Source organism: Danio rerio, chromosome 1 (genome assembly GCF_049306965.1).
Source record: "Danio rerio strain Tuebingen ecotype United States chromosome 1, GRCz12tu, whole genome shotgun sequence".
Lineage (NCBI taxonomy): Eukaryota > Metazoa > Chordata > Actinopteri > Cypriniformes > Danionidae > Danio > Danio rerio.
In genome coordinates, this window is record NC_133176.1 from 10033801 (window position 1) to 10061181 (window position 27381).

The 27381-nt window shown below is 35.5% G+C and overlaps 4 protein-coding genes across 4 annotated transcripts; 1 reads left to right on the top strand and 3 right to left on the bottom strand.

Annotated features, from left to right (window-relative positions):
• The first annotated feature begins 301 nt into the window (after positions 1 to 301).
• slc29a4b (asolute carrier family 29 member 4b) lies at positions 302 to 10745 on the top strand. The gene is made up of 11 exons (XM_693747.9): positions 302 to 422; positions 1471 to 1596; positions 2200 to 2331; positions 2465 to 2578; positions 2697 to 2825; positions 3577 to 3651; positions 4889 to 5163; positions 5812 to 5944; positions 6181 to 6368; positions 6520 to 6760; positions 8675 to 10745. The coding sequence occupies exons 2-11, from the start codon at positions 1473 to 1475 to the stop codon at positions 8827 to 8829; spliced, it is 1566 nt and encodes a 521-aa protein (XP_698839.3). The 5' UTR covers positions 302 to 422; positions 1471 to 1472; the 3' UTR covers positions 8830 to 10745.
• Positions 10746 to 10922: 177 nt separating this feature from the next.
• Positions 10923 to 23264, bottom strand: zgc:153118. The gene is given in 2 exon segments (NM_001076642.2): positions 10923 to 11849; positions 22949 to 23264. Coding segments are annotated over 2 exon segments (513 nt in total). The 5' UTR covers positions 23231 to 23264; the 3' UTR covers positions 10923 to 11618.
• On the bottom strand, positions 13377 to 16700 carry LOC101883376 (endonuclease domain-containing 1 protein-like). The gene is made up of 2 exons (XM_021475944.3): positions 16390 to 16700; positions 13377 to 14722 (listed from the first exon to the last, which is right to left on the bottom strand). The coding sequence occupies exons 1-2, from the start codon at positions 16669 to 16671 to the stop codon at positions 14204 to 14206; spliced, it is 801 nt and encodes a 266-aa protein (XP_021331619.1). The 5' UTR covers positions 16672 to 16700; the 3' UTR covers positions 13377 to 14203.
• Positions 23265 to 25346: 2082 nt separating the features above from the next.
• LOC103911895 (endonuclease domain-containing 1 protein-like) lies at positions 25347 to 27371 on the bottom strand. Its single transcript, XM_009306398.1, has 2 exons — positions 27087 to 27371; positions 25347 to 25862 (listed from the first exon to the last, which is right to left on the bottom strand). Exons 1-2 carry the CDS (start codon positions 27369 to 27371, stop codon positions 25347 to 25349), a joined length of 801 nt encoding a protein of 266 aa, XP_009304673.1.
• Positions 27372 to 27381: the final 10 nt, after the last annotated feature.

The following is a 27381-nucleotide window of genomic DNA, read 5'->3' on the forward strand; positions in this document are numbered from 1 at the left end:
CAGTTAAACTATTTTTTTGATGTTTCATTGATTCATTCATCATTTAATCAATCGTTTTATTCAAGAAATGAATAAACAACAATAAAAGGTTGTGTGGCATGCATCATGACAACACGCCCGATATCAACGTTTGAATAAAAAGGTATGTTGAATGGATATTTGTTGCCTACGAAAAAAAATATAAGAAGGCATTAAATATTAGAAATGAACCCCCGTTATTAGAAAGTGTGACAACTTGCCCCGGCGATCAATCGCTCCGCGCCTGATGATTCCGTGACTTGCGCAGGAGGGCGGGAGCCTCGAGAGAGAATGAAGGAGCAGAAAACCAGCATCCTCAGCTAATAACACCGACCGAAATCAACACCCTGGCTTATAATTAAAATCATTCGCTTGTGAGGGAGTGAATGACATTGGCACATCAGGTAAGAGACCTGTTATCCATTCAGGAGAGCGCGCGAAAGCTCTGACAGACGTTCATTAGCACTGTGTAGAGATGTGTAGAGACGTGTCAATTAACTCAAACACAAAGCATCCGTCTTTCCAATTGATAATAGAATGCAGCATCTCTATCTTGTTTTTGCCTGTGTTAAAATTACGCTCGGACACTGAGGGTGCGTATTTCTAAAAATAGCCTTGTTGGCTCTGTCAGGTGACCTCGGCGTGTCAGTGTTAATCGCGCGTTTATCACTCATTTTCTGACTCATCATAACGTGCTGTAAAATACAAAGCGCGCGCGGATGGACACATTCAGCTGCTGTGAGAGAAAAAACGCATGCTTTGAAAGAAAAGCAGGTTTAAGAACAAAGATTGAACAGTTGCCATGCATTGTTGCATGAAAAAAATCTAAAGATTTTTCTTGCACGCACAACATTTACACTGAGGCAAGTTGTCACGCTGGTGCATGTTGAATTTCATTATAATGTATGCAGCATGAATAACTAATTCATTCATTTTCCTTAGGCTGATTCCCTTTATTCTTTAAGGGTTCCTACAGCGGAATGAACCGCCAACTTATCCAGCATATGTTTTACACAACGGATGTCCTTCCAGCCACAACCCAGTACTGGGAAACATCCATACACACTCATATCCACACACACACACACACACACTCATACACTACAGCCAATTTAGTTTATTTAATTCACCTAAAGCGCATGTCTTTGGACTGTGGGGGAAACCAGTGCACCCGGAGGGAACCTAATCCAACATGGGGAGAACATGCAAACTCCACACAGAAATGCCAACTGGCCTAGCTGGGACATGAACCAGCGACCTTCTTGCTGTGAGGTGACAGTGCTAACCACTGAGCCACCGTGTTCTATTAAATAGGAATTATGTTATTTTAAACGTTCTTAATATTAACCCCTTCATTCAGTCAGCCTCAAAGAGAAAAATCTGTTTGTAATATGCAACAATAATATAATAATTCTAATAAAACTATTTAAATTCTGACATATTTTCTTCCAGTCATGTATTCTGAGGAGTGGAGCAGGAATCGGCAGGGTAGAGAGAAGACTGTGATCACGAATTTCAGTTTTAGTCAGCTGCCAGAGGAGGAGAAGACGGGTAGGAGAAAACCTCACAGTGCTCATGGTGAGTTATAGGTGCACTTTAAAAGCACAATATTTAAGATTTTGTCATTAAAATAAAATAAAAAAAACACACCTGGAGACTGTTTTATATTTTGCTGACTTATGAACTTATATTAACCAGAAGTTTTGAAAAATGTTCAAAAAGCCAATCGCTAAAAAATAAGCAATTTTAATAGTGACATGGACTGTGATCTGTGTGTTCATGCTACGCCCTTGCACACTCTCGATTTCTGGTTTGGTTTTGATATGATAAAACTTGCATGTACTGTAGCTTTCATATAAACTGTTGATGTAAAATATTGCATAGAATAGTGCAAACCTATTTTTGTCCGCCAAAGTCATAAAATATTAACAATAATTCAACAAAACATACAGTATGTTCACAGTTCTGTGTTGTCACACATGACATAGGTGAAGAGAAGTATTATTTATTTAGTAGTATTAAATGTTTTAAATATTACATTTTAAGTGCTTTATTTAGATAGTAGTTATTACTTAAATGTATTTATGATTTAATAAATGATTAAATGAATGATTAATTAAATTAATTAAAATTAGCCATTTTTTAGGAGGTATTCATTTATGTTTTATGCTTTAATTTCAGACTCTGACGAATCCATTCCAGATGATCGATACCATAGCATCTACTTTGCCATGCTGCTGGCTGGTGTGGGCTTTCTACTGCCATACAACAGCTTTATCACTGATGTGGATTATCTCCATCGTAAATTCAAAGGTGCAACCAACCTGTGTCATGAAGTCATCACACAAAAAATTAAACGTACCTAGTGCTGTATAACAAACTATTGCATGTACAGTAAACAAAAAAAGTTGTGCTTATCAATTCCTCTTTTCTGTTCCTCTGTCAGGCACCTCTATTGTGTTCGACATGAGTTTGACGTACATACTGGTGGCTCTCAGCGCTGTCATCGTGAACAACGCGCTGGTGGAGAGACTGAGTTTACATACTCGCATCTGTGTGGGTGAGAACATGCAAAAGCTGTCAATGTAAGATCTAAGACAAGCTCAGGAGCTCCTCATGAGTTTTCAGTCATTGTTAAAAAAAATGCAACGCCATTAAAAAATTTGTTGCATTTACAGGATACCTGTTTGCGTTGGGACCTTTGGTGTGTGTGAGTGTATTTGACGTCTGGTTGGAGCTGTTCAACACTCAGCAGTCCTATGCTGTTACTCTGGCTGCGGTTGCCATTGTTGCATTTGGATGCACAGGTACTGTATATACATGCATATTGTTCATGCATTTTTCCTATATTGTGTTTTTGAGATCTAAAACTGGGCCTCGTCTTTTCACATTCCCCCATTTTTTATAGAATTTTCCATAAATTACAAAATTATTTTGTACTATTCTGACATATATAGAGAGAGAAGGAAAATAATCATGCATTTATTCATTTTCTTTTCGGCTTAGTCCCTTTATTAATCAGGGATCACCACAGCGGAATGAACCGCCAACTTATCCAGCATATGTTTTACACAGTGGATGCCCTTCCAGCTGCAACCCATCACTGGGAAACACCCATACACTTTCATTCACACACATACACTACAGCAAATTTAGTTTATTCGATTCACCTATAGTGCATGTCTTTGGACTGTTGGGGAAACCGGAGCACCCGGAGGAAACTCATGCCAACATGGGGAGAGAAAAAAAGTCTTCCTCCCATTGAAAGTTTATGGATGTCAGTAAGCTTCTATGCAGAGAACATATTTTGTTTTCATAAAAACTGAAATCATCCCATTCCTAATACACAGTGGTTCAAGTATTAAATCCATAGGAGCAGAAGAGGGGAGGCTTGGGAAATGAAAGTGATCCATAATATGGATAAAACTGCAACCTTGCAAATATCTGAAAATATGATTCAGGGCTACAAAAACTCATCTGAGAGCTGTTGAAAGGATGCAGAAACAACATCGATATATAAATCTTTAAACATGTACCTTGTCCTTTTGACCTTTACAGTGCAGCAGTCCAGTTTCTATGGTTACACAGGGATGCTGCCCAAGAGATACACGCAGGGTGTGATGACTGGAGAGAGTGAGCTGAAATTTCAACCATTACAATAGAATAAATGTGACATTTACTTCACATTACACCACCATTCTCTTTACTGTAATGCATTTTGGGTTTGTGCATTTAGACATATTGGTCTCAATGATATGTCAATTGAAATCATAAAAATAACTCAGTAATTTGTTAAAAGATACTGTAATAAAAGAATATTTATAGAGCAGTATTAATGCATTATTATCATTGAGTACATAATTAAATATGCAAATGAAATATCTAAATATTAATAATATAGTATGCATAATCATGTTATAATTATTATATATTATAATATTAGGGCATATTGGTCTCAATAAATATTCCCAGTGATTATAAAAGTAACTCAGTAATTTGTTAAAATATACTATAATAAAACAATATTTATAGTGCATTATTAATTCATTATTATTATTATTGAGTTGTGTACATAATTAAATATGCAAATTAAGTATTTAAATTTGAATAATACATTTTATACTTGATTAAACATGATTCATATTTAAAAAATGACTTTTGCATATTAAATACATAATTAAATATGCAAAAGTAATTATTTATATTAGAATAATACATTTTATACTTAAGCATATGTTAAAATTATATGTTATAATATTTAGATGAATTGGTCTTTATAAATATCAGTAATAATAAAAGTAACTCGGTAATTTGTTAAAAAACTTTATTAAAACATTATTTATAGTGCATTATTAATACATTATTATTACTGAATATAATTTAATATGAAGACAATTAAATATGCAAATTAAGTATTTAAATATGAATAATTAATTTTTATACATAAAATGTTAAAATTATATATTATAATATTTAGATATACTGGTCTCAATAAATATTATCAGTAATTATAAAATTAACTCAGTAATTTATTAAAAAAATTACTGTAATAAAACAATATACTGCATTATTAAAACTGAATACATAATTAAATATGCAAATTAAGGATTTAAATATGGATAATGTATGTCACAAGTAATCATATGTTAAAATTATTATATATTATAATCGTTAAATATATATTTTTACATTACAATATTGAAATAGTTCGACCTTTGTGCATTATGGTTATATGAATTGGTGGGAGAAATCTGCTTGTATGTGCATGAGATAACAGCACAATACAAAAATTCTGAATATGTTTTTCTTGTATATGAATGAAATTCTTAATCATAGCACATGCTGTTTTTGTCAAATATGCTTGTTTCAGGCACTGCAGGAGTTATTGTTTCTCTGAGCCGGATTTTTACAAAGCTGCTGGTGGAGGATGAGAAGAACAACACTATTATCTTCTTCCTGTTCTCCGTCTCAATGGAGACGCTCTGTTTTCTGCTTCATGTGGTGGTTCGCCGAACACACTTTGTCCGTTATCACACCAGCAGAGCTCGCCAGAGCCACAGCTGGCTCAAAGGACAGATTAATAACGTTACGACACAAAAGCACAGCGGCTATCAGATACATTACGACAGCAGTGCAGAGGAAGAGGTACATGCACACACAGGAACACTTGTTTTGTTTTGAAAGGTTTTTTTGGGTCACTGACCAATTTTTTTTTAATTTAAAGCAAGTTAATTTTTCTTTAGCTTAGTCCCTTATTTATCAGGGGTCGCCACAGCGGAATGAACCACCAACTATTCCGTCATGTTTTTTCATGTAAGCTACAAAAACACAAACTTGTGACTTCATCCACTTGTAAGTAAGTTAGTAAAGGTTTATTTATATAGCACCTTTTCCAGACATTGAGTCACACATTGTATATTGAGTAACACATTGAACATTGAGTCAGACATTGTATATTCAGTATACTGTATACATAATCATGTGTACTGTATATGGACAGGCATATCGAGTTTGTTTTAAAAAGTAACATCCTCATGTACAACATTCTTAATACATTGGACAAAATTTTGGATATTTTTAGGTTAGATTTTGTGTGAATGTGAGAGTGTGTGGGTGTTTCCCAGTACTGGGTTGCAGCTGAAAGGCATCTGCTGGCTAAAGCATATGCCGGAATCGTTGTCGGTTCATTCCACTGATAAATAAGGAAATAATCTAAAGGAAAATAAAAAAACGTTTAGGATGATTTGCTCAAAAGATTGCACTACTCTGACTCACGACTGTTCCACAAATTAGGATGGAATGGCGTCAAGCATGGTTGACGATGCTGATGCGGTTAATCTGGGTAACGGTTCCCATGGAGATGGCATATACGTCAGATTCGATGTGCCTAAACCAGAAGCCAAAAGGAGCTGGATCAGTGTGAAGGGTGAGCTATGATTTTATCACTATCACTGGCCGTTAAAGCTGGAGTACGTAACCTTTGTTAGGTTAATATAAATATATAAGTGATAAAGATGGTTAATTTGCTTTTTCTGTGAAATAAACAATTTCCTTATTTATTATTTACTATTTCAAACAGAGATGGTGAAAAAGAGACTAAACGTGTATATTGTAGCTTAAAGAAACTGAAGTTTGAACATGATGTATGATGTTTTCTTATAGAGCTGCTGGGTCGGAGGTGTGCTGTAGCCCGGGTGATCTGGCCATATATGCTTTCAATCTTGGTGACATATTTCATCACTCTGTGTCTGTTCCCTGGTTTGGAGTCAGAGTTGCACAACGATACACTGGGAGAATGGCTGCCTATCCTCACCATGGCTCTGTTCAACATGGCTGACTTTGTGGGCAAGGTAAAATGAATCTTTTTTTGTAGTCATATATGTTAGGAATGATTGATGATGGGGCAGCACGGTCGCTCACCTCACAGCAAGAAGTAGTATAGTATCTATTGTAATCAATGTAAAATGGTAACAGTTCAAATCTCTTTGCTTTACTCTTTAGATCTTGGCGGCGTGCCCATACGAGTGGGGTGGTGTGCAGCTGCTGGTGTGTTCGTGTTTGCGCGTTCTCTTCTTGCCCCTGTTTGTGATGTGTGTGTCGCCTGTGCAGCGCCCCCTGCTGGCACACCCTGCCTGGCCCTGCGGCCTGTCTGTGATGCTAGGTATCAGTAACGGATATCTTGGCTCTGTACCAATGATACAGGCAGCTGGCAAAGTGCCACTTCAGCAGCGAGAGGTGGCAGGTGAGTATGGCACACACATGAAGTGGGATGTGTAGACATTTCTGATAAGGAGCTAAAGTACAGATCTGCATTAGTTTTAAATGCATTATTAAATTTGCATTAGTTTAGTTAACATTGAAATTTGTCAGAGATTATCTCTAGAATGGGTTTAATTTAGATGCACTCTTTTGTTTGATGATTGTGTTATAAAGTCAATTTAGTGAACGTTTTCTTCGCTTTGTTTCACCTGTTTTGAGTTCAGCAAACTGCTGTTTAATCATTGTAAATAAAGTGATCATCCTGACTCAAATGTAAACACATTGACTTGGCAAAAGAAAAGCTGCAGGTTAGATTTAAGGAAATCTTGAAGCATCTATGACTTGATCTTTATTACATGATTATTATGTTCTTTCTTTTTTTTTACTATTTTAACCTTAAATGATGCAATGTGGAACTTTTTAGTAAAAAAAATAACCACGTTGGAAGATGCTTCCCTTGCAGAAATATTCCAGGATAAAAGTGCAAATATCTATTTATTGGCCGAATATTTATTGTCGTCTTTCAGGTTGTATCTCAGCTTTAATGCACTTTTTAAATAAATTAATAAATAAAAAACAAAGGACAGCCGATCGCTTTCACTCCAAAATGGCAGAATCTGGGGCTGTTGCTGGGCGCTGCTGTTGCAGTTGCAATGGAACGTACCAAATGCTGATGTTTTCTCACAGTATAGTAGTTATACACTTGGGAAATTGTAAATAGTTAAAAAAAAAAACAATATAGGTGACACAGTGGTGCAGTAGGTAATGCTGTCGCCTCACAGCAAGGTGGCTGGTTCGAGCCCCGCATTGGGTCAGTTGGCATTTCTGTGTGGAGTATGCATGTTCTCTTGTGTTCAGGTGGGTTTCCCCAAGTCCAAAGACATGCGCTATAGATGAATTGGATAAACTAAATAGGCTATAGTGTGTGTGTGAAAATGAGTGTGTATGGGTGTTTGCCAGTAGGACCCCATTTAAGATCATTTAACTGAAGCCCCCTGTGAAGTCCATGATCTGCGCATGTCTCGGCTGTGTTTTTAAAAATGGCCGGTTCCTTTATTTTCATTTTCCTGCTTCTGTGAGCGACGTATCTCTGTAATCCCATAGCGTTCAGCTACGCCTCTTGGTCATTCTAAGCTCTTTGCTTCCAGGGAAACTGAGCTCTCGTTTGTGCGTGTTGACGTCGTGTCCGTAAATTAACGCGCCACAAAATGGTGTATCGTGTCAAACGTTGTAATGTCGTTAGTGACATTTTTTACGTTTCAAATTATCAAATTAATCCACAATCGCAAGTTTTGTGCAGTTATGTTGCCAGTAATTGTGCAGTTTTGTTCTTCAAACGCTAGAGGGCAGTTACAGTTAGGGTAATTTTGATCCAAAACATTCCTTGACACAACGTTTTTGGTCTAAAATTGTTGTAGTCAATGATGACTGTCAGCAGATTGTAATATTTAGAAATTTAAGAAAGTGTTACTCCATCCAGTGGACATCCATCAAAAAATCCTCGCCATCAGCATGACATAAAAAAAACAGTTTGTCCTTTCACTCTGAAATTAAAATCTGAAAAAGCTCTACAGTTAATTTCTCAGATTATGTGATTTTGAGGTACTGGGCGTGGCTGACATACTTAACCACGCCCCTCCAACTGTCAGTTTAATCAACAAACAGAAATGGTGAGGAGGAGAATGGTGAGAAATGCCTACTTTACAACATCCAATCACCTTACAGTAGAAAAAACAAGCCACGCCCACTGTTTTCTCATTTAGTAATCCGTTTCTCTAGGACCTGTGTCAAAATACAAAAGTCTACAGTCATAGCTTCTGGTTCATGTGGACTTTAAGCATTTGATATATTGAGCCCTCCTGTTGACATTATGTTTTCTTATTAATTGATCTTACAGGAAACACCATGACTGTGTCGTACATGGCTGGACTGATGCTAGGGTCTGCAGTGTCTTACTCAACATACAGTCTGACCTCACAGGCACACTCCTCTCACACCACGCTGAAACTCAACAGCACACTCACGTTGCACAACTATATGCCTGGCCACTGAGGAGAATCCAGCACACATGAACATTGGTTTGTACAGGTGATGATTATGTAGGACTAAAAAAAAACATTTCCGAAGGCTATCCTGCTGGAAACACTAGCTTAAACCTGAAAATGCATTCTGGTCCAAGCTGGTTTATATAAGGAAGGTCTTCTGGTTAAGCATATTGAAATTATTGGGAATATTGTTCGATAATCTGATGTATTATTGTTCCAGTTATCTTTAAATGTTCGGCCACCTTGTGTTATTTACAGTGAGGTGGTGTAAAGCTGTACTTTTTGAATGATTGATAGTCTTGTCTTGTTTTAGGCGCTCCATTTTGATCTGTTTCATTAATAACCAATTAGCCTCATTATTGGCAGACTGATGTAAAAACTAAAATATGTTTGATTGTTTTTTTGTTTGAGTTAATTTAAACATTTTAAACTTAAACCTTGTCCAGCTATGGGGGAAAAATACTTAATTCTGTTTGAATGTTTTTGTTTGTTTACATGTCTTTACGCCGTGTTAAGCTTACTTTTTTGGTTGATGTGCACCAAAATTAATATTCAAACGAACTGCATCAGCAGAACCGTCACACTTTTGTTTTATTCAAACCCAACATGCCAAGTGTGATCGCACCAGATAAGATGCCACATATCTCACAAATATTGACCAATCCCTTACAAAAAAATTACTGCAGTTTTTAAAGAAATACTGCAGTCATAGTTAACTTCTGTAAAGTGCAGTTTTTTTGGACACACAAAAAAAAAATGCATTATTCAAGTATATTGCAATATTACTACAATACAACTGAATTACTACACAACTAACTGCAGTACATCTACTGCAATACAACTGAAGTACTACTACAGTACAACTGAATTACAACTACTGCAATGGTACTGAAGTGATACTACCACGACTACTAAAATGCAGTACAACTACTGCAATGTCACTAAAGTGAAACTACTACTATAATGCAGTACTGTTACTGCAATACAGCTGATACTACTACAGTACAACTGCAGTACAACTACCACTTTTCCTGCTTGGTTTCCAAATGAAGTTTCAGCACTTAAGTTGTAATGCTGAAGTTTTACCACAAAATATTGTATTGCACTTTTCAGAACTACAGAAATGCATGTACTGCAATACCTAACAAAACTAAAGTGCTCTTTTAATACTTATATACCTAAGTGCATTAAATTATATAACTTATATCACTATATTGCCCCACTTAGTTTATTTATTGTTACTTCAGTTGTACTGCAGTTGTACTGCTGTTGAATTTTATTGTATTATAGTTGAACTGTGTTTATACCTCATTATACTGCAATGTTGCAATTGCGTTGAAGTTTGCCAGTTATTCTTGCATATAGGCTACTGCTGTTGTACTGTTCAGTTCACTGCAGTTATTTTTTAATATTCGTTTTTGCACATAAACTCTTAAAATTCGAAATTAGAAAATGACTTGAACCAAAAAAACATCCCTGAAAAAAATAAACATTCGTGAAAAATGTTGAAGAAAAAACCCCTTGGAACACAAGTGCAGTACAGTTCTTACCACATTATTGGGATATTAGACTACAGCAGCACAAGTGCAGTAAATACAGAGTTTACTTGTTTTTTACTGCAGTTTAGTGCAACTTATACTGCTGTTTAACTTTATTGTACTGTATTAGAACTGTGTTTATACTTCATTGTATTGTAGTTTTGCAATTGTGCTTAATTTTACTGCAGTTATACTTCTATATACTGCTTTTGTACTTCAGTTTACTGCAGTTATTTTTTTGTAAGGGATAAAGCAAATATCGTTGCAGTCTGGGATGTTGTAGCACTTCCGTTAAGGATGAAACATGAAGCACTTTGTCACTTGTCTCATCATTCATTAATTTTTTCATGTTATCGTCAATAAATTCATGAAATTATGGAAATAAGATGGGTCTTATCATTTTAAGAACGTGAGCTTGGTTTTGTTAAACTTTACAGATCAGCAATTGCAGTAATATGTCCATGACCACGTTTAAGAGATCTGATTTCAGTCCAGGAAAATACAGTACAATCATTACAATGAAATATTCACAAGAGTCATTGCAATAAATTAAACTCAATGGTTTGGAGCATAAATGATTTTTTATTAGAGGTTAATAGTTCTACAGTTGAGATCATCAGCACATTCATTATCATTGTCACATAATTATCATTGCCATTGATTATGAAATACAACATAACATCACCCTAAAAATATTTCCAGTCTTTAAACAAAATGATGATAAAACATAAACAATTAAATGCTGGTTTACTGTTTTCCCAGATCTGTTTCTTAATCAGCCATAAAACTCATGAACTCAAGAACTGCAACATTACAAGTGTTAAAAAATGTAAGGTTTTATCAGTTTAATTACAGTACAGTAATATTAGAAAATATGATGAGCTTCATGAAATCCTACTTAAAGATTTCATGAAATGTTTACAGTTTAATCACTCATATAAGCAAAGAACTGCCTTATTATTGGCCCATTCTGAAACAATGTAAAGGCTGTTCCATACAACTGCTCCAAATCTGTCTCTAACTCAGCCACAGTCATTATTGGAGTAATATATCCATTATTGTCATTGATTCCAATGGCTCCCCCAGAGTGTGCAGACCTATTATTTTGGTCTAAGCAACAGTATGCAGTCCAGAAATGACTAGGCACATTCACTCTGTTGTTGATTGTTTGGTTATTACCTGGTACCACCCCTGTCACAATGTGAACATTGTATTCTGCACAGGTTATGCTCAGATCATTTGCAATTCTTTTTTCTAGTTACCTCCATTCAACTCGGTTGAAAGAGTGGTTTTGTGGAGCAGCATTGGTGGGAGTGAAGGTGGCGTCTGCACACTCCTGAGAGTTTGCATGGTAAACTGGAGCCAGATGACCTCTGTCAAAGCCAGATCTATAATAGTCTTTATTGAGAGCTTGATTTTCTCCAAGTTCCCCTATATCCACAAATGTTTCAAATTCCATGTTTTCTTCTGCATTATTATCATCATCAAGCTGCAATATTATTAAAAAAGATACACTTGAGAATGCTGGATATAAAACAAATGTACTGTACATTACAGGCAGATTCATCTTTATGTTCAGCATGAACATCCTGTTAGATGAGACTATAAACAAGAATTAGTAATTCCTCATTTCTGTAATCTTTTGTAACATACTTCTCTTATCCTAGCTCACTATCTACCATTCCAGTCTTTTTTAGCATTAATGATATAAAGTTTAAAGTAATGGAGTTTTGAACAATAATACACTTACCTGAGGTTTAATGTACCAGCTGTTTTTTCTTGTGCAGTCCATTAGCCCTTCAAACACATAGGCCGAGTACACAGGGATCTTGTTGTGAGTGTCATAAAATGTGGCTAAATGAACAGCATCATCTAGAGCAGTGGTTCTCAAACTTTTTTCATCAAGTACCACCTCAGAAAAAAATTGTCTCTCCAAGTACCACCAAAATAAGCAGTATTGAAGTACAGTAGTGTAGAAGGCCCAGTAAAGCAGCTACACCTCTGCACAGTTAGAAAAACGTGGCAGATTACCTTAAAAATATAGCCTATATGTCATATATGGCATATTATATACATCATTTTTGATAAATTTTGAAATGTGTGTCGCATGTACGACATATTTCATTCCTCTGCGTACCACTAGAAGGCAGCCTGTGTACCACTAGTGGTACACGTACCACAGTTTGAGAACCACTGATCTAGAGTTTGGCAGATCTGCTTGTAGTGATCTCCATCAAATCTTGTTGGAGATTTTCCATAAGCAAAAAATTTACCACAGCTCTTCTCAAATTTCTGCACAACTCTGATCCAGCAGAGAGAAGCGACAGCATCAGTAGATGAAGAAGAAGATTCATGATGGAGACGAGGAGATGATGATTTATCAGTCTGCAAGAACAAGATGAGATGATCTCCTAATTTTAACAGCATGTAAAATGAAAATAAATAAACACCTACCTCAGATTTAAATCAGTGAAGAATAAAGGTTGAGCTGATATCAATGAAGAGAAAACAATGTGAGAATGTGAATTAATTCAAAATATAAGACACTAAATAAAAAATAATCAAACATAAAACAGTCAGTCACCTCTTCAATAGCAGTTCACACCAACGCTGAAGTCAAGAAAACACTGATGATTCAGTGAGATGGACGAGTATTTATCCTCTGTCTTGTCATTTACACATTCAAGTAAATGTCCTAAGCAGAAGGACACAAACTTGATCCACCACATTTTTCCCTACAGTTACAGTACATTTTTCAACTTCCTAAAGTCCACTTAACAGGAATGTGTTCATTTAAAAGACAAATAAAGAGTATACATGACATTGGATGCTTGTTGTTTGCAGGATATAGAATATAGTGACCCTGCCTGTATTTAAATGTACTTGACATGGTCTTTTTAATGCTTTAACTTGTTGATAATTAATTTATTCATTGTCTTGGAACAGTTGACATTGTGATCATCTGCACATGCAAATGTTGTCTGCTTGAATGAGGAAACTTCATTTTTTTCAAGGTGTTATTCAAGTTTAGGTTTCAATGACAATTCAGAGTAAAAGTTACTCTGAATTCCCCTTCTCCTCTCTCTGCTCCCCATGCTTTCCTGTCAATACTCTCTACTGTCCTATACAATATAGGTGAAACCCCATAAAACTTTAACAAATATAAATAAATTTTCATAAATAACACTATTTTTTTTTTTTAGAAGTACTAGAAAAAACTGACATGCATTAAACCTTCGACCATGCTGTTAGTTTCATCATTGGGCTAATAGATGGACTTCTACAACAACTAATTTTGCTTAAATTCAGCTTATATAAATTGTTTGCAACAACGAGCCATTTTTTGAGTGTACCATGAGCAACAAAAATGGCAACTTATACTAAAAATAAGCAAACATTCGCATTGGTTTTTGCAAGTATATAATCTGTGCAGTCGACACTGTCTGATGCTGTCAGATGTCATAATTCTGCGTGTGAAATATTATTATTAATGAGATGTAAATATGTTTTCTTGAAGAATGCAGTGCAGGTTTTGCCTCAATAAAGATCTTTATTAGAGCTTAAAAGATTTTACAGTAAAATCAGTATTGTTTTCATTATAATATCACAGGGTAATCATCATCATTCTTGATTAAGTACATGATACACTTCATTACAGATACATTTGCATCCCTTTTAAATAAAACAGCTTAAATGTTCTATAATTCAATTATAGTGATTACAGTTTTGATCAAATTGTACTAATCTGCATTAAAAGACACAATTTCACATAGGTTTGCCATGTTTAATCACTCAGTGAGGATTTATTAGAAACAAACGGTGTCTGGTTTTGTTATCGTTAGCCTACTGAAACAATGTAATAGCCTTTCCATAAAACTGTTGTAACTTATTCTGTAAACCAGCCACACTCAATGGCATAATATTGCCATTATTGTCATTGGTTCCAATGGCTCCCTCAGAGAACTGACACACATTCTTGTTTAAGCAGCAGAAAGCGGTCCAGAAATAACTAGGTACATTCACTCTGTTATTCACTGGTTGTCCATTACCTGGTACCACCCCTGTCACAACATAAACACGACAGCCTTTTTTTGTGCATGTCTTGAACAGATCATTGGCAATTTGTCCCTCTAGTGCCTTCCATGTACCTCGGTTAAAATTGGGCTCTTGTGGAGCAGCATTGGTGAGAGTGAAGGTGGCGTCAGCACAGCTCTGAGAGTTTGCATGGTAAACTGGAGCCAGATGACCTCTGTCATAGCCAGATTTATCATAGTCTTTATCGAGAGCTTGATGAACTCCTCGATAATTTTCTTTCACGGTGCTCGAAAATGCCATGTTTGCTCCTCCATTATTATCATCAAGCTGGAATATTAATAACAGGATACTAGGTAAGAATGAAGAAATTTACAGGCAACATTTAGTTTAATGGCGAAGCAGTGGCGCAGTAGGTAGTGCTGTTGCCTCACAGAAAGAAGGTCGCTGGTGTCGAACCTCGGCTCAGTTGGCGTTTCTGTGTGGAGTTTGCATGTTCTCTCTGCGTTCGCGTGGGTTTCCTCCGTGTGCTCCGGTTTCCCCCACAGTCGAAAGACATGAGGTACAGGTGAATTGGGTAGGCTAAATTGTCCATGGTGTATTTGTGCGTGTGTATGTTTCCCAGAGATGGGTTGTGGCTGGAAGGGCATCTGCTGAGTAAAAACGTGCTGGATAAGTTGGCGGTTCATTCCGCTGTGGCGACCCCGGATTAATAAAGGGACTAAACTAACAAGTAAATGAATGAATGAATTTAGTTTAATCTTTTCCAGCAGCACGAGACATTTATTTAAATACACATGTGATAGAGCCACAAACTTTAACTTTAAATCATTTATTTACAGTTATTCTGTTTATGTTACAGTTATTAATCTGTTATTTCTTCTGCTGTTTATCATGTGGTTCTAGAAATTAAGCAGTTTCTCTCTTTTTAAAATTTTATTAAGTCCTAAGTGTTAATATAACAGCGGTAACCTCTAACAGATGTCTTTATTAGTTTCTGTAATTAATGATCCAATATTTTCATTTATCCTTTATGCACATCACTATGCCCTTCCAGCCATAACCCAGTACTGGGAGACTCCCATACACACTCATTCACAATTACACTTATATGGGCAATTTAGTTCATTCAATTCACTTTGGACTGTGGAGGAAACCAGAGCACCTGGAGGAGAACATGCAAACTCCACACAGAAATGCCAACTATCCCAGCTGTGACTCGAACCAGTGACTTCCTTGCTGTGAGGCAACAGTGCTAACCCATGGATATATACATTAGATGTCACCTACCCTGTTGTTGTCTATTAGAAGGAATGCGTCAATAGAGCCGCCATTTTAGAACAGGGTAGCGCTCCTTTGAAATGAATGCGGGACCAAGGTGCAGTGGAGGACTGAGGCCATCCAGAGCCAGAGAATTACACATATACACATATATCTATGATCGAGAGTTTTCCCGGAGGTCAGTATGCTGATTTTTTTTTAAATTACGAAACTTATAATTTTGCGTCACTTTTCTACATTGATGGATCAGTGACCGCACAGGCATTCCTGACAAAAAGCTTGTGTTTGTGACAAAAGTTCATAACATACAAAAACGTAAAAAAACTAAACCGTACCTATGTAATGTTCTGCCTTTGTGCTTTGTTTTCTTTGTTTGCTCGTTACTATACCTGTAGACAGCACTAAAGTCCTGCATCTTCACGTAGGCCTAGTAACACTGTCTTGACTAGTGTAGTTGAATGACACTTGTCCTGGGAGCACTGTACAAATATGGCGGCGCTATTGACCCATGCTTATTGTGCTTATAAGTGTTATTACATTATATCAGTTCAGTATAGTTAATACTACAGTATGCGGTAACAAAATGTTATAAATACAGCATATTCTAGTGTGCTTCACTGTAGTGTGGTGTATTTATTAAAACTTACTGAAGTATTTTTCATGTTGTTGAGTGTGAAACCTTTAGGAGAATTAAGTTTGAGTGATATTTCACTTACCTGAGGTTCAATGTACCAGCTGTTTAGTCTTGTGCAGCCCATTAGCCCTTCAAACACATAGGCCGAGTACACAGGGATCTTGTTGTAAGTGTCATAAAGTGTGGCGAAATGAACAGCATTATCTAGAGTTTGGCAGATCTGCCTGTACTGCGCTCCAGTAAATCCTTTTGGAGATTTTCCTTTTGCAAAAAATTGACCACAGCTCTTCTCAAAATCCTGCACAACTCTGGCTGATCCAGCAGAGAGAAGCGACAGCATCAGCAGATGAAGAAGAAGATTCATAATGGAGATGAGGAGGTGTTGATTTATCAGTATATCTGCAACAAGATTTTTTTTTGTAAAAACTTGAATAGTTTACAAAGTAAACAGAAATGAACACCTACCTAAGATCTATCGCAGTGGAGAGTAAAGGTTGAGCTGTTATCAATGAAAAACATGAAAGAATGCTTTAACATGATACAAAACACATTAATAAACTATAAAACACTCAATAAACAATAAAGAATCAACTATAACTCTGTTAAAGGCAGCTCTACAAATACAGCAGTACACACCAATGCTGAAGTCAAGAAAACACTGGTGATTCAGTGAGACAGACGAGTATTTATCCTCCGGTTCTTGTCTCTCAACGCATGAACACACAAGGAAATGTGTGATAAGGAGAAGGAGTTAAACATGATCCATATTCTCCCTTCAGTTACAGTACATTTGTTAACTTCCTGAAGTCCTCTTAACATGAATGTGGTCCTTTATATAATATACATAACACTGGATGCTTGTTACAAGATATTAGGATTAGTTCACCCTATAAAATGTAATTGACTTGGTCTTTTATGCTTTAAATTATTTATGATTTTTCCCCCTTGGGTCAGTTGACTTTGTGATCATCCGGCCCTGCAAATTTTGTTCATATTTACTTGATTGAGAAATCTACATTTTTGGGTACATGAGTTGTTCTTCAAGCTTAGGTTTCAATGACACATCAGAGTAAAAGTTTTCCTCCAGAATCGTGGAGCAAAATCATAAGACAATGTTTTTTTTTTCTATTGTTTTTCCTCTTTTTGACATTCATCTATCTGGTTGTCTCATGTTTAAAATGTTTCAACTTGCTGATCTAAAATTCAGTGTGCTTGGACTGTTACGATGTCAAATTATGAGAACAGAGTTTGATATATATGCTTATATGCTGTATGAGGATAAATTATGTTGCATTAAAATCAGTGAGTAGTTCAAAAGCATTTGCAAGTAATCATCTTTCTAGTCTGTTTTTTAAGGTAACTTTATTAGCCTACTTATGTCATTTTAAATGTAAATATGACTGTTTGATGTCATTTAACTTGTCATAAATCTGTCATAAACATGACTGTCATCAGGCCATTATAACTGTCAAGAAGAAATTGGATATGCCATTAAAATTGTCAGTAAGTGTGTCAATACTCTGTCAAATTATTTTAAAACAGCATCTTTAATATTTAATGACATTTGAATGACAAATGTAATTTGCAGACTTATGACAAGTTATGTTGAAGTATCTCACACCTGTCTGGCTCCTCTCTGGTTCAGTTTTTCCTCAATGATCTGGCTTCTATGCAAAGAGCTCTCTCTAATGAAAGCTACCACATCCATTATTGAGTCCATCACCACTCAACTGTTTAAATCTTGCTTTTCCTCTCAAGGGGCTGTTGTCCAGACAGCTCTGAAACAGCTTCAGTTAAGGTTATTAATAATCAGTCGATTGCTGCTGACTCTGGTTGTCTCCCAATTCAGGATTTTTTCAATAGTATCTGGATGCAGCCTTTATGATGTAAGCTAAGATTGCATTACTCAGCAATGCAATGTCAGACACAATGCACTCAAATGGAGTGAGTGGCATCACGGTGAGAAAATATGGAAAAATATTTATGGAAAATATTTTTATTTTTAGAATATTTATTAGTGATGCATGCAATGATTACAGAATAACCAAAAAAAAAAAAAAAAACATGCAAAGAGTGAAAATGACAGATTTTTAAAATCACTTTCAACAATTGTAAAAAGAGGTTCCAAATTTAGTGATCTGGATCAGATTGATCCAATCCGATGTGGCTTTAAAAACTGGTTCAAAAAGTAAACTGGATTACTTGATCACGGATAGCAAATACAGGATTACTAAATCCTGATCAATTTTATCCGTTTAAACCTTTTGAAAAACCGGGCCCTGGATTGCAGAATGAACCCCTCTTCAAAATAGTTGGATGTGAACACAGGACCAAAATACATAAAAAAAAGTGCCCTTACAAGTTTTGCACTTAAAACAGAGATTGGAACAGGCTGGTAACATTTTATGCAGACAAACAAGTGTAAAATAAATTCTGTAGAAAAACCAAAAATTTTGTTCATGTATGGAAATTGAGGTACATTTTAGAAAGGTACCATCACATAACTTAAGGGTTAAACAGAACTCAAAGGTCCTGTTCCCATAGTAGTTTCAAGAAATCATAAACTGAGGAATTAGAGTAAACTAATAAGGCATAGAGTTTAGAAATGAGCCCTTTAAAAGTGTCTTACTGTCTTACCGACAGCATGGTTTCTTCCAGTTCCGATAATTTAAATCGAAATTAGTTTTGCTTTTGTAGGGACTTTATAAAATGTCGAATATGAAGATATTTTAAAAAGTCTTCAGAGGGAATATCAAACTCTGTTCTAATTTGTTCAAATGATTTTACAATTTCAGAGATAAACATTTCTGAACAGTCAGACAAACCTTTATAACTCCAGTCCCGCAATTCGATGCTCCTAATCTGAGTCTGGGTTCAAAGCCAAAGGGGAATAGATGGAAGTATGTTCATTTGAATGACAATAACTCTCCCGAGAAGGGAAATTGGCAAAGGAGTCCACTTCTCTAAGACTTTTAAAAACAATTTGATTAAAATCAAAATTGAGACACATGACAAAAAGGGATGTTTTAATGAGATGTATTAAATCTCCAGTTTGAAGTTCTGGGAATACTGAATGCGGGATCAATTTCCAAACATATTGCTGCATGATCTGACAGGACAATAGAGTCAATAAGACAAGATTGAACTGCATGCAAAAATGCTTGGGGAGAAAGAAATAGTCAGGCCTGGAATATGAATTGTGGGGTGAGAATAAAAAGTATAATCTCTCACTTTAGGCTTTAATTGATGCCATACATCTATTAAACCAGAATCAGAACTTAAGTTACTGAGCACCTTTGATAAATGAGGGTTTGATACATTTGCAGATGAAGATTTGTCTATGGAAGCATTCATTATACAGTTAAAGTCTCCAGCTAGAAAACCTAAGCGTTTACAATGGTGAGAGAACAATAAGATCATATGGGATATAAAATTAGGAGAGTCAAAATTTGGAGCATAGAGATTGAGAATTGCTATATGATGTTTGAAAATTGATCCTGTAATCAAAATATATCTCCCTTCAGTATCTGATTCTTTATAATCTAAAATAAAAGGTATGTTTTTACTAATAAGAATGGCTACCCCTCTTTTGTTCTGTGTGTAAGGAGAAAAGTAGACAACCTACTCAGTCTTTCCTCAGCTTTGAGTGTTTTTTGTCAGATAGCTTTTCTTCCTGGAGCAGCACTATGTCAGGTTTTTGTTTTTTCAAATGAGTTAAAAAATTTTCCTTTGAACCACATTTCCAATCCCTTGAACATTCCAAGTGATAGGTTTAAGCGAACCAACCATGAAGGACGCAAATGAATTAAAGATAAAGGAATTTTTTTGCAAAAAAATAAAAAATAAAAAAGACAACAGAGTGCTGGCTTACAACAAACACATAAAAAATCAAAGAGCATGTTTCAGCGCATACCCACCCCGACTCTGTCCCCAAACGACACCTCTCATAATGAAGTCAACGAACGTAATAGTCAATGAAAATAAAACTCAATTTAGAGACCGCTATAAAAATTCAATTGCCAGAGACAACGGCCAAACCATAGTAACAATAATAATAATAATAATAATAATAATAATAATAATAATAATAATAATAATAATAATAATAATAATAAAATAAGCTGCGAGGAAAAGAGAGTCCCAATAATAAAACTAAAACTACAACCTATTAGGCCTGTAAACAGAGTGCAAAACTCAAGACAAACCAATCCACCTGTGTTACCAACTGACTTCTCAGTGTTTTTTGTATGAGGTTCTTTTTACATTTTATTATTATTATAATGGTGGATGTCTTTACCTTTTTTAGTGTTAAATGCTTCGATATGCCCTTTAAAGGCACTATAGATTATTATTATGAGGTGGTGCTTTTTAATCTCAGTATAGAAACATAAAGTATCAAAAGGACACACGTTCTGTAGCCTACTGCAATACAAAAAGAGAATAATCCAGAGAGACATTAAAAATCTGAAATCAAATGTGCTCTTTATCTTTATTTGTCTCCCTAAGGATTGTTTCTTGGCAACTGAGAGAGCAAAGAAACACAAAATATTTTGACAAAACAGAATGTATACAAAAGTACATAAATACATTGCACAAAACACCTACACCTTTAGGATTTTTAGGAGATGTAACTGATGTCTAAAGTGCTTTAAAAAATGTCATTGATTACATTGACCGTAATATTAGTTACGAACACATTGCATTTTGATGTTCTCTTTTGCAGAAGAGCTCGACTCCTTTCTTTGCCTCTTCTTTGAAGACAAGTCAAACAACTTAAAATCTTTAACATTATAATGTTTTTTCAACTCTGTCTCTAATTTTTTCACAGTAATGCTTCTGGGAGGATTGTTCTTATTTCTTCCAATAAACCCTCTTGCGATTTTACTTTTCATGTTGTTGTCTAAGCAGTGGAACGCAGTCCAGAAATGACTAGGCACAGCCACTCTGTTTTTAATTTTTTTTTTACTTGGAACCACCCCTGTCACTATGTAAGCAGTAAGGTTCTTGCATTCACTATCCAAACGTTTCGCAATATCTTTTTCTAGATCCCTCCATTCACCTCCGTTAAAAGAGGGGTTTTGTGGAGCAGCATTTGTTAGAGTGAAGGTGGCGTCAGCACAGCCCTGAGAGTTTGCATGATAAACTGGAGCCAGATGACCTCTGTCGTAGCCAGATTTATAATAGTCTTTATTGAGAGCTTGAAGAACTCCTAAATTTTTCTTCAATTCCATGTTTGATGATGCAAGCTGCAAATAGAAAAGTAAATTTTGTTGTTTAATTTGGCATGCTTCTTTCTAATCATTTGAAAGTGTTGGGTGTGGCTAGGCTATTGCTAGGGTGTGTGGAGACATTGCTAAGTATTTGCTAGGAAATTGCTAGGGTGTTCTGAGTGGTTCCAGAGGCATTGGTGGTTGCTAGGGTGTTTTGAGGGGTTGCTATGTGGTTGTTAAGGTGTTACTAGATTGTTCTGTGTGGTTGCTTTGGGTTCTAGGTGGTTGCTAAGGCGTTGCTGGGTGGTTGATAAGGTGTTCTGAGTGTCTGCTAAGGTGTTGCTGGGTAGTTGCTAAGATGTTCTAGGTGGTTGCTAAGGTGTTGCTAGATGGTTGCTATGGTGTTCTGAGTCGTTGTTGAAACATTGCTAGAATGTTGCTAAGGTCTTGCTAGACAGTTCCTAGGGTGTTCTCTGAGTGGTTGGTAAGTTGTTGCTAGGTGTTCTAAGTTGTTGCTAAGGCGTTGCTAGGGTGGTCTAGGTTGTTGCTAAGGTGTAGCGAGTGGTTGCTAGGCAGTTAAGATAAATTAGCATGGTTCTAGTTTGAATTTGCATGGTTCAAGTATGATTAGCATGTTGCTAGCATTTTAACGCGGAGTGGTTGCAACACAGTTGCTAAGGAATAGCTAGGGTTTTCTGGGTGGTTGCTAAGGTGTTTTAGGTGGTTGCTAGATTCGTATGTTTCCAGTATGGATTGGTATGTCATTAGTATGTTTCTAGTATGGATTAGTATATTGCTAGTATGAATTGATATGTTTTTAGTATGTCCAATGTAAGTTGTCATTTTTTTACGATGGAAGTCAATGAGTCAGTTGCTAAGGTGCTGTAAGTGGTTGCTAAGGTGTGGCTAGTTAGAAAGGTCATCAATGATTGGCAGATTGGTAGTCCAAGTTAAATGAGCTCAACCTTAAGTCTGATGTGAAGTTATGAGGTCACAAAGAGGTCTAATGTTAAGTCAATGGGACTTTTCTAAGTTGTCCAGGTCAGTTTTCAGAAAACCGTAGGTCGGATCATTTGGAAAAGATATAGATGCTTAATTTATTTTTTGAAAGTTTGGAGTTAGTTTGGTGGTTGTAGTATGAAAAGAGATGCAATCTTAAAATAGTCTAAAAAGATTAACTGTATATTGGCTTTCACAAGCCACCACAATAAAGAAAAAGAAAATACAAGATAAAAAAAATACTTAAATATTAATGTGACATTTTACAGAAGGAATGAATACATAAATGAATACATAATGGCACTATCAGGCACTGTTACTCATTTCTGCATAGGTAGAAAATGTTTTCTCTCATCCTATTGGGCATGCTATTATTGTACTTTATAATGTGGAGTGTGAATAAAAATTAAGTTTGCGTGATATTTTACTTACTTGAGGTTCAATGTACCACTTGTCTAGTCTTGTGCAGCCCATTAGCCCTTCAAACTTGTAGGCCGAGTACACAGGGATTCTGTTGTGAGTGTCATAAAGTGTGGCAAAATAAACAGCATTATCTAGAGTTTGGCAGATCTGCTTGTAGTGATCTCCAGTAAATTTTGTTGGAGATTTTCCATTAGCAAAAAATTGACCACAGCTCTTCTCAAAATCATCCACAACTTTAGCTGATCCAGCAGAGAGAAGCGACAGCATCAGTAGATGAAGAAGAAGACTCATGATGAAGACGAGGAGATGATGATTTATCAGTGTATCTGCAAGAACAATGAGATATTTACGTTTTAGCAGCTTGTAAAATAACACTTACCTCAGAATAATAGATGTCCAAATTAAAGGTTGAGTTGTTATCAATGAAGAGAAAACAATGTGAAAATGTAACATGATACAAACATTTAAAAAAAATTAATAAATGAACGAAAATTATTAAAAAATAAAATAAAATGCAAAAGAGTCAAAGGCAGTTCTACAAATACAGCAGTACACACCGACTCTGAAGTCAAGAAAACACTGATGATTCAGTGAGACGGACGAGTATTTATCCTCCAGTTCTTACCATTAACACATTCAAGGAAATGTACTTCAAGCAGGACACAAACTTGATCCAACTCATTTTTCCCTTCAGTTACGATTTTATTTTTATTTTCGTTTTGCTTAACTTCCTGAAGGTTGATTCTCAGGAATGTGTTCATTTAAAAGATAAATGAAGAGAATACTACATACATAACATTGGATGCTTGTTGTTTGCAGGATATAGAGTATAGTGACCCTGCCTGTATTTAAATGTACTTGAGGGGGTCTTTTTAATGCTTTAACTTGCTGATTATTTATTTATTCTTTGGCTTGAAACAGTTGACATTGTGATCATCTGCCCATGCAAATTTTGCTCATGTCTGCTTGAATGAGGAAACAAATTTTTAAAGGTATTTTCCAAGCTTAGGTTTTAGAGACACATCAGAGTATACGTTTCAATGTTTAATCTGCTGATCTACAAAATCCACTGTGTGCACTGTGCTGTTCTCAATTTATGAAAACCAAGCCTTTAACATATGTTTCTCGCAAATGTTGTATCAGGGTAAATATATTGATGTTGCATTATAATCAGTGAGTAATGGCAAAAGTATGTAAAGGCATTTGTCGGTATTGATCTTTTTAGTGTATTTTTATTCAAGGTAAACATTCAGAAAAGTATTATTAAGTCTGTTTCAGGGTAGAGGCCCAGTTTGGCATAGTGAAAATGTGTGCATGGGTTAAAATCTAACAGCATGTTAAATAGAGAGAAGAAATTATAATTTTTTTTAAAATCTTTATTTCATTATATAAATACAAATGCCTTAAATTATTAACAATGTTTTTTTATTTTTATCATCTACACTACCTGACAAATGTCTTGCCATCGATCCAAGTTGTAAGAGCAACAAATAACAACTTGACTTCTAGTTGATCATTTGAAAAAGTGGCAGAAGGTTGATTTTTCTGATGAATCAACTGCATCCCAATCATCACAAATACTGCAGAAGACCTATAAGAACCCGCATGGACTCAAGATTCTCACAGAAATCAGTCAAGTTTGGTGAAGGAAAAATAATGGTTTGGGGTTACATTCAGTGTGGGGGTGTGCGAGAGTTCTGCAGAGTGGATGGCAACATCAACAGCCTGAGGTATCTTGACATTTGTGCTGTCCATTACATTACAAACCACAGGACAGGGCAAATTGTTCAGTAGGATCGCGCTCCTCATACTTCAGCCTCCACATCAAAGTTCCAGAAAGCAAAGAAGGTTAAGGTGCTCCAGGATTGGCCAGCCCAGTCACCAGACATGAACATTATTGAAGATAAATCTTGATGAACTCTAGGAGTCCTGCAAGAACACTTTCTTTGCCGTTTCAGATGACTTTATTAATCAATTATTTGAGTCATTGCAGAGATGTATGGATGCAGTTCTCCAATCTCATGATGGAGTCATACACAATATTGGTTCTTTCTCCACTGCACCATGACTTTATATTCTATACTGTTCATTATTTCTGTTAAGTGACAAGACTTTTGTTAAGCAAAGTCAGACCTTACTGTCCTAATTAAATCTTTAAAAATCAAGGCATGATCTTATTTTATTTTTTGTAAAAAAGTGTAATCTAGAGGCCTTTGCCTTTCACATAAGCCACTTCTGATACCAAATGATCAACTAGAAGTCAAGTTAGTATTTGTTGTTCCTAAAACTTGGACAGGCCACAAGACTTTTTTCAGGTAGTGTACAGTCAGATTTGTAAACATTCGGGAAACATTGTTTCTTTTTGAGAAAATAACTCAATAAAGCTTTTTATATTTATTACTCAGAACTATTTAAACAACTTAAAAGATTTTACTTTATACAGCTCTGCCAACTCTTTCTCCAACTCTTCCACAGTTCTTCCTTTGATATCAACATTGTTCTTGTTCTGTCCAATAAATCCCTCTGAGATTTCACATTTCTTTTTGTATAAGCAGCAGTATGCAGTCCAGAAATGACTAGGCACATTCACTCTGTCGTTCAGTGTACGTCTGCCTGGCACCACTCCGGTCACTACATAGGGAGTGTATTTTTGTAGTAGACAGTTGTGGAGTTGTTTATCTGCTAAAAATTTTTCTAGTGCCCTCCATGGACCTTTGTTAAACTTGGGCACTTGTGGAGCAGCATTGGTGAGAGTGAAGGTGGAGTCAGCACAGTCCTGAGATCTCGCATGGTAAACTGGAGCCAGATGACCTTTGTCAAAACCAGAATTTTCATAGTCTTTACTGACAGCTTGATGATCTCCAAGTCCTTTTATTAGCTCTTTCTCAGAAATCATGTTTGGTTTTGCTTTAATATCATCAAGCTGAAATTATGAATCAAGTGAAAACATGAGTGAAAACAACAGTTCAGCCAACATTTATGTTTTATTTCATTAATGGTTCTTTAACAGAAGGAGCTTCAATCCTTTAGTAAGTTTGCAAAACTAGTTTTTATCGTAGAGCATTATGTGACAGTGTCAAGTAAGGTGCACATACAGTGCTCAGCATCTATAAGTACACCCTTCACAAATCTTTCTTTTAAATTAATATTTTAATAGGAAGCTATACAATATTATATTTGTGCATCTACATTAGTCAGATTGGTCAGTACTGACGCCAATCATCTAACAAAATATCTTACAACAACGATTCAAATACTAGTACAGCCAAATGTATATGTTGTAAAGAATTTTTTAATACAAATAAAAAAAGAGGAAAAATCAAAAGAAGCAAAAAATTTTAAAATGTTGAAATTTAGTAGGTTGTACTTTTGTTTTTGCAATATTTTGCAAGAGTTTAAATGTAATTGTAAATGTTCGGTGAATAAAATATTATTTTAATAAATATATCCGTTTAATAAATTAGTTTTGTTTAAATGCACCAAATTACATTGCCAATATTCACTGAGATATGGTTAAAAAAATATTCATTTTTAAAATGGGGTGCACTCAATTATGCTGAGCACTGTACACAACCCCTACTGTGATTTTTTTTTCTTTTTTTTTATATGTCCCAAATTATGTTTAACAGAGGAAGGAAATTTTCAAATTTTCCTATAATATTTTTTCTTCTGGAAAAATTATTATTTGTTTTATTTCAGCTAGAATAAAAGCAGTTTTAAATTTTTTTAAATACCATTTAAGGGGAAAATTATTAGCCCCTTTAGGATTTTTCCCCCTAATAGAAAAAAACTATTTTATACAATTACTTGCCTAATTACCCTAACCTGTCTAATTAACCTAGTTAAGCCTTTAAATGTCACTTTAAGTTGAATACTAGTACCTTGAAAAATATCTAGTAAAATATTATGTGCTGTCATCATGACAAAGACAAAAAAATATGTTATTAGAAATGAGTTATTAAAACTATTATGATTAAAAATGTGCTGAAAAAAAACAAATTGGAGCAAAAAATATACAGGGGGGCTAATAATTCTGACTTCTTAATTATAAATATAAAAATGACTCCAATTACACAAAATTATACAATTAATAAAAGCAACAACTGACATTAATATAATGCATATTTCATAGAAATAATACACTTACTTGAGGTTCAATGTACCACTTGTCTCGTCTGTCACAGCTCAATGCCCCTTCAAACACATAGGCCGAGTACACAGGGATCCTGTTGTGAGTGTCGTAAAGTGTGGCGAAATGATACTCATCTCCATCTAGAGTTTGGCAGATCTGCCTGTACTGATCTCCAGCAAGTATTGTTGGTGACTTTCCTTTTGCAAAAAATTCAATACAGTCAAATTGAAAATTTTTCACAACTTCAGCTGATCCACTTGAGAGAAGTGACAGCATCAGTAGATGAAGAAGGAGGTTCATGATGAAGATG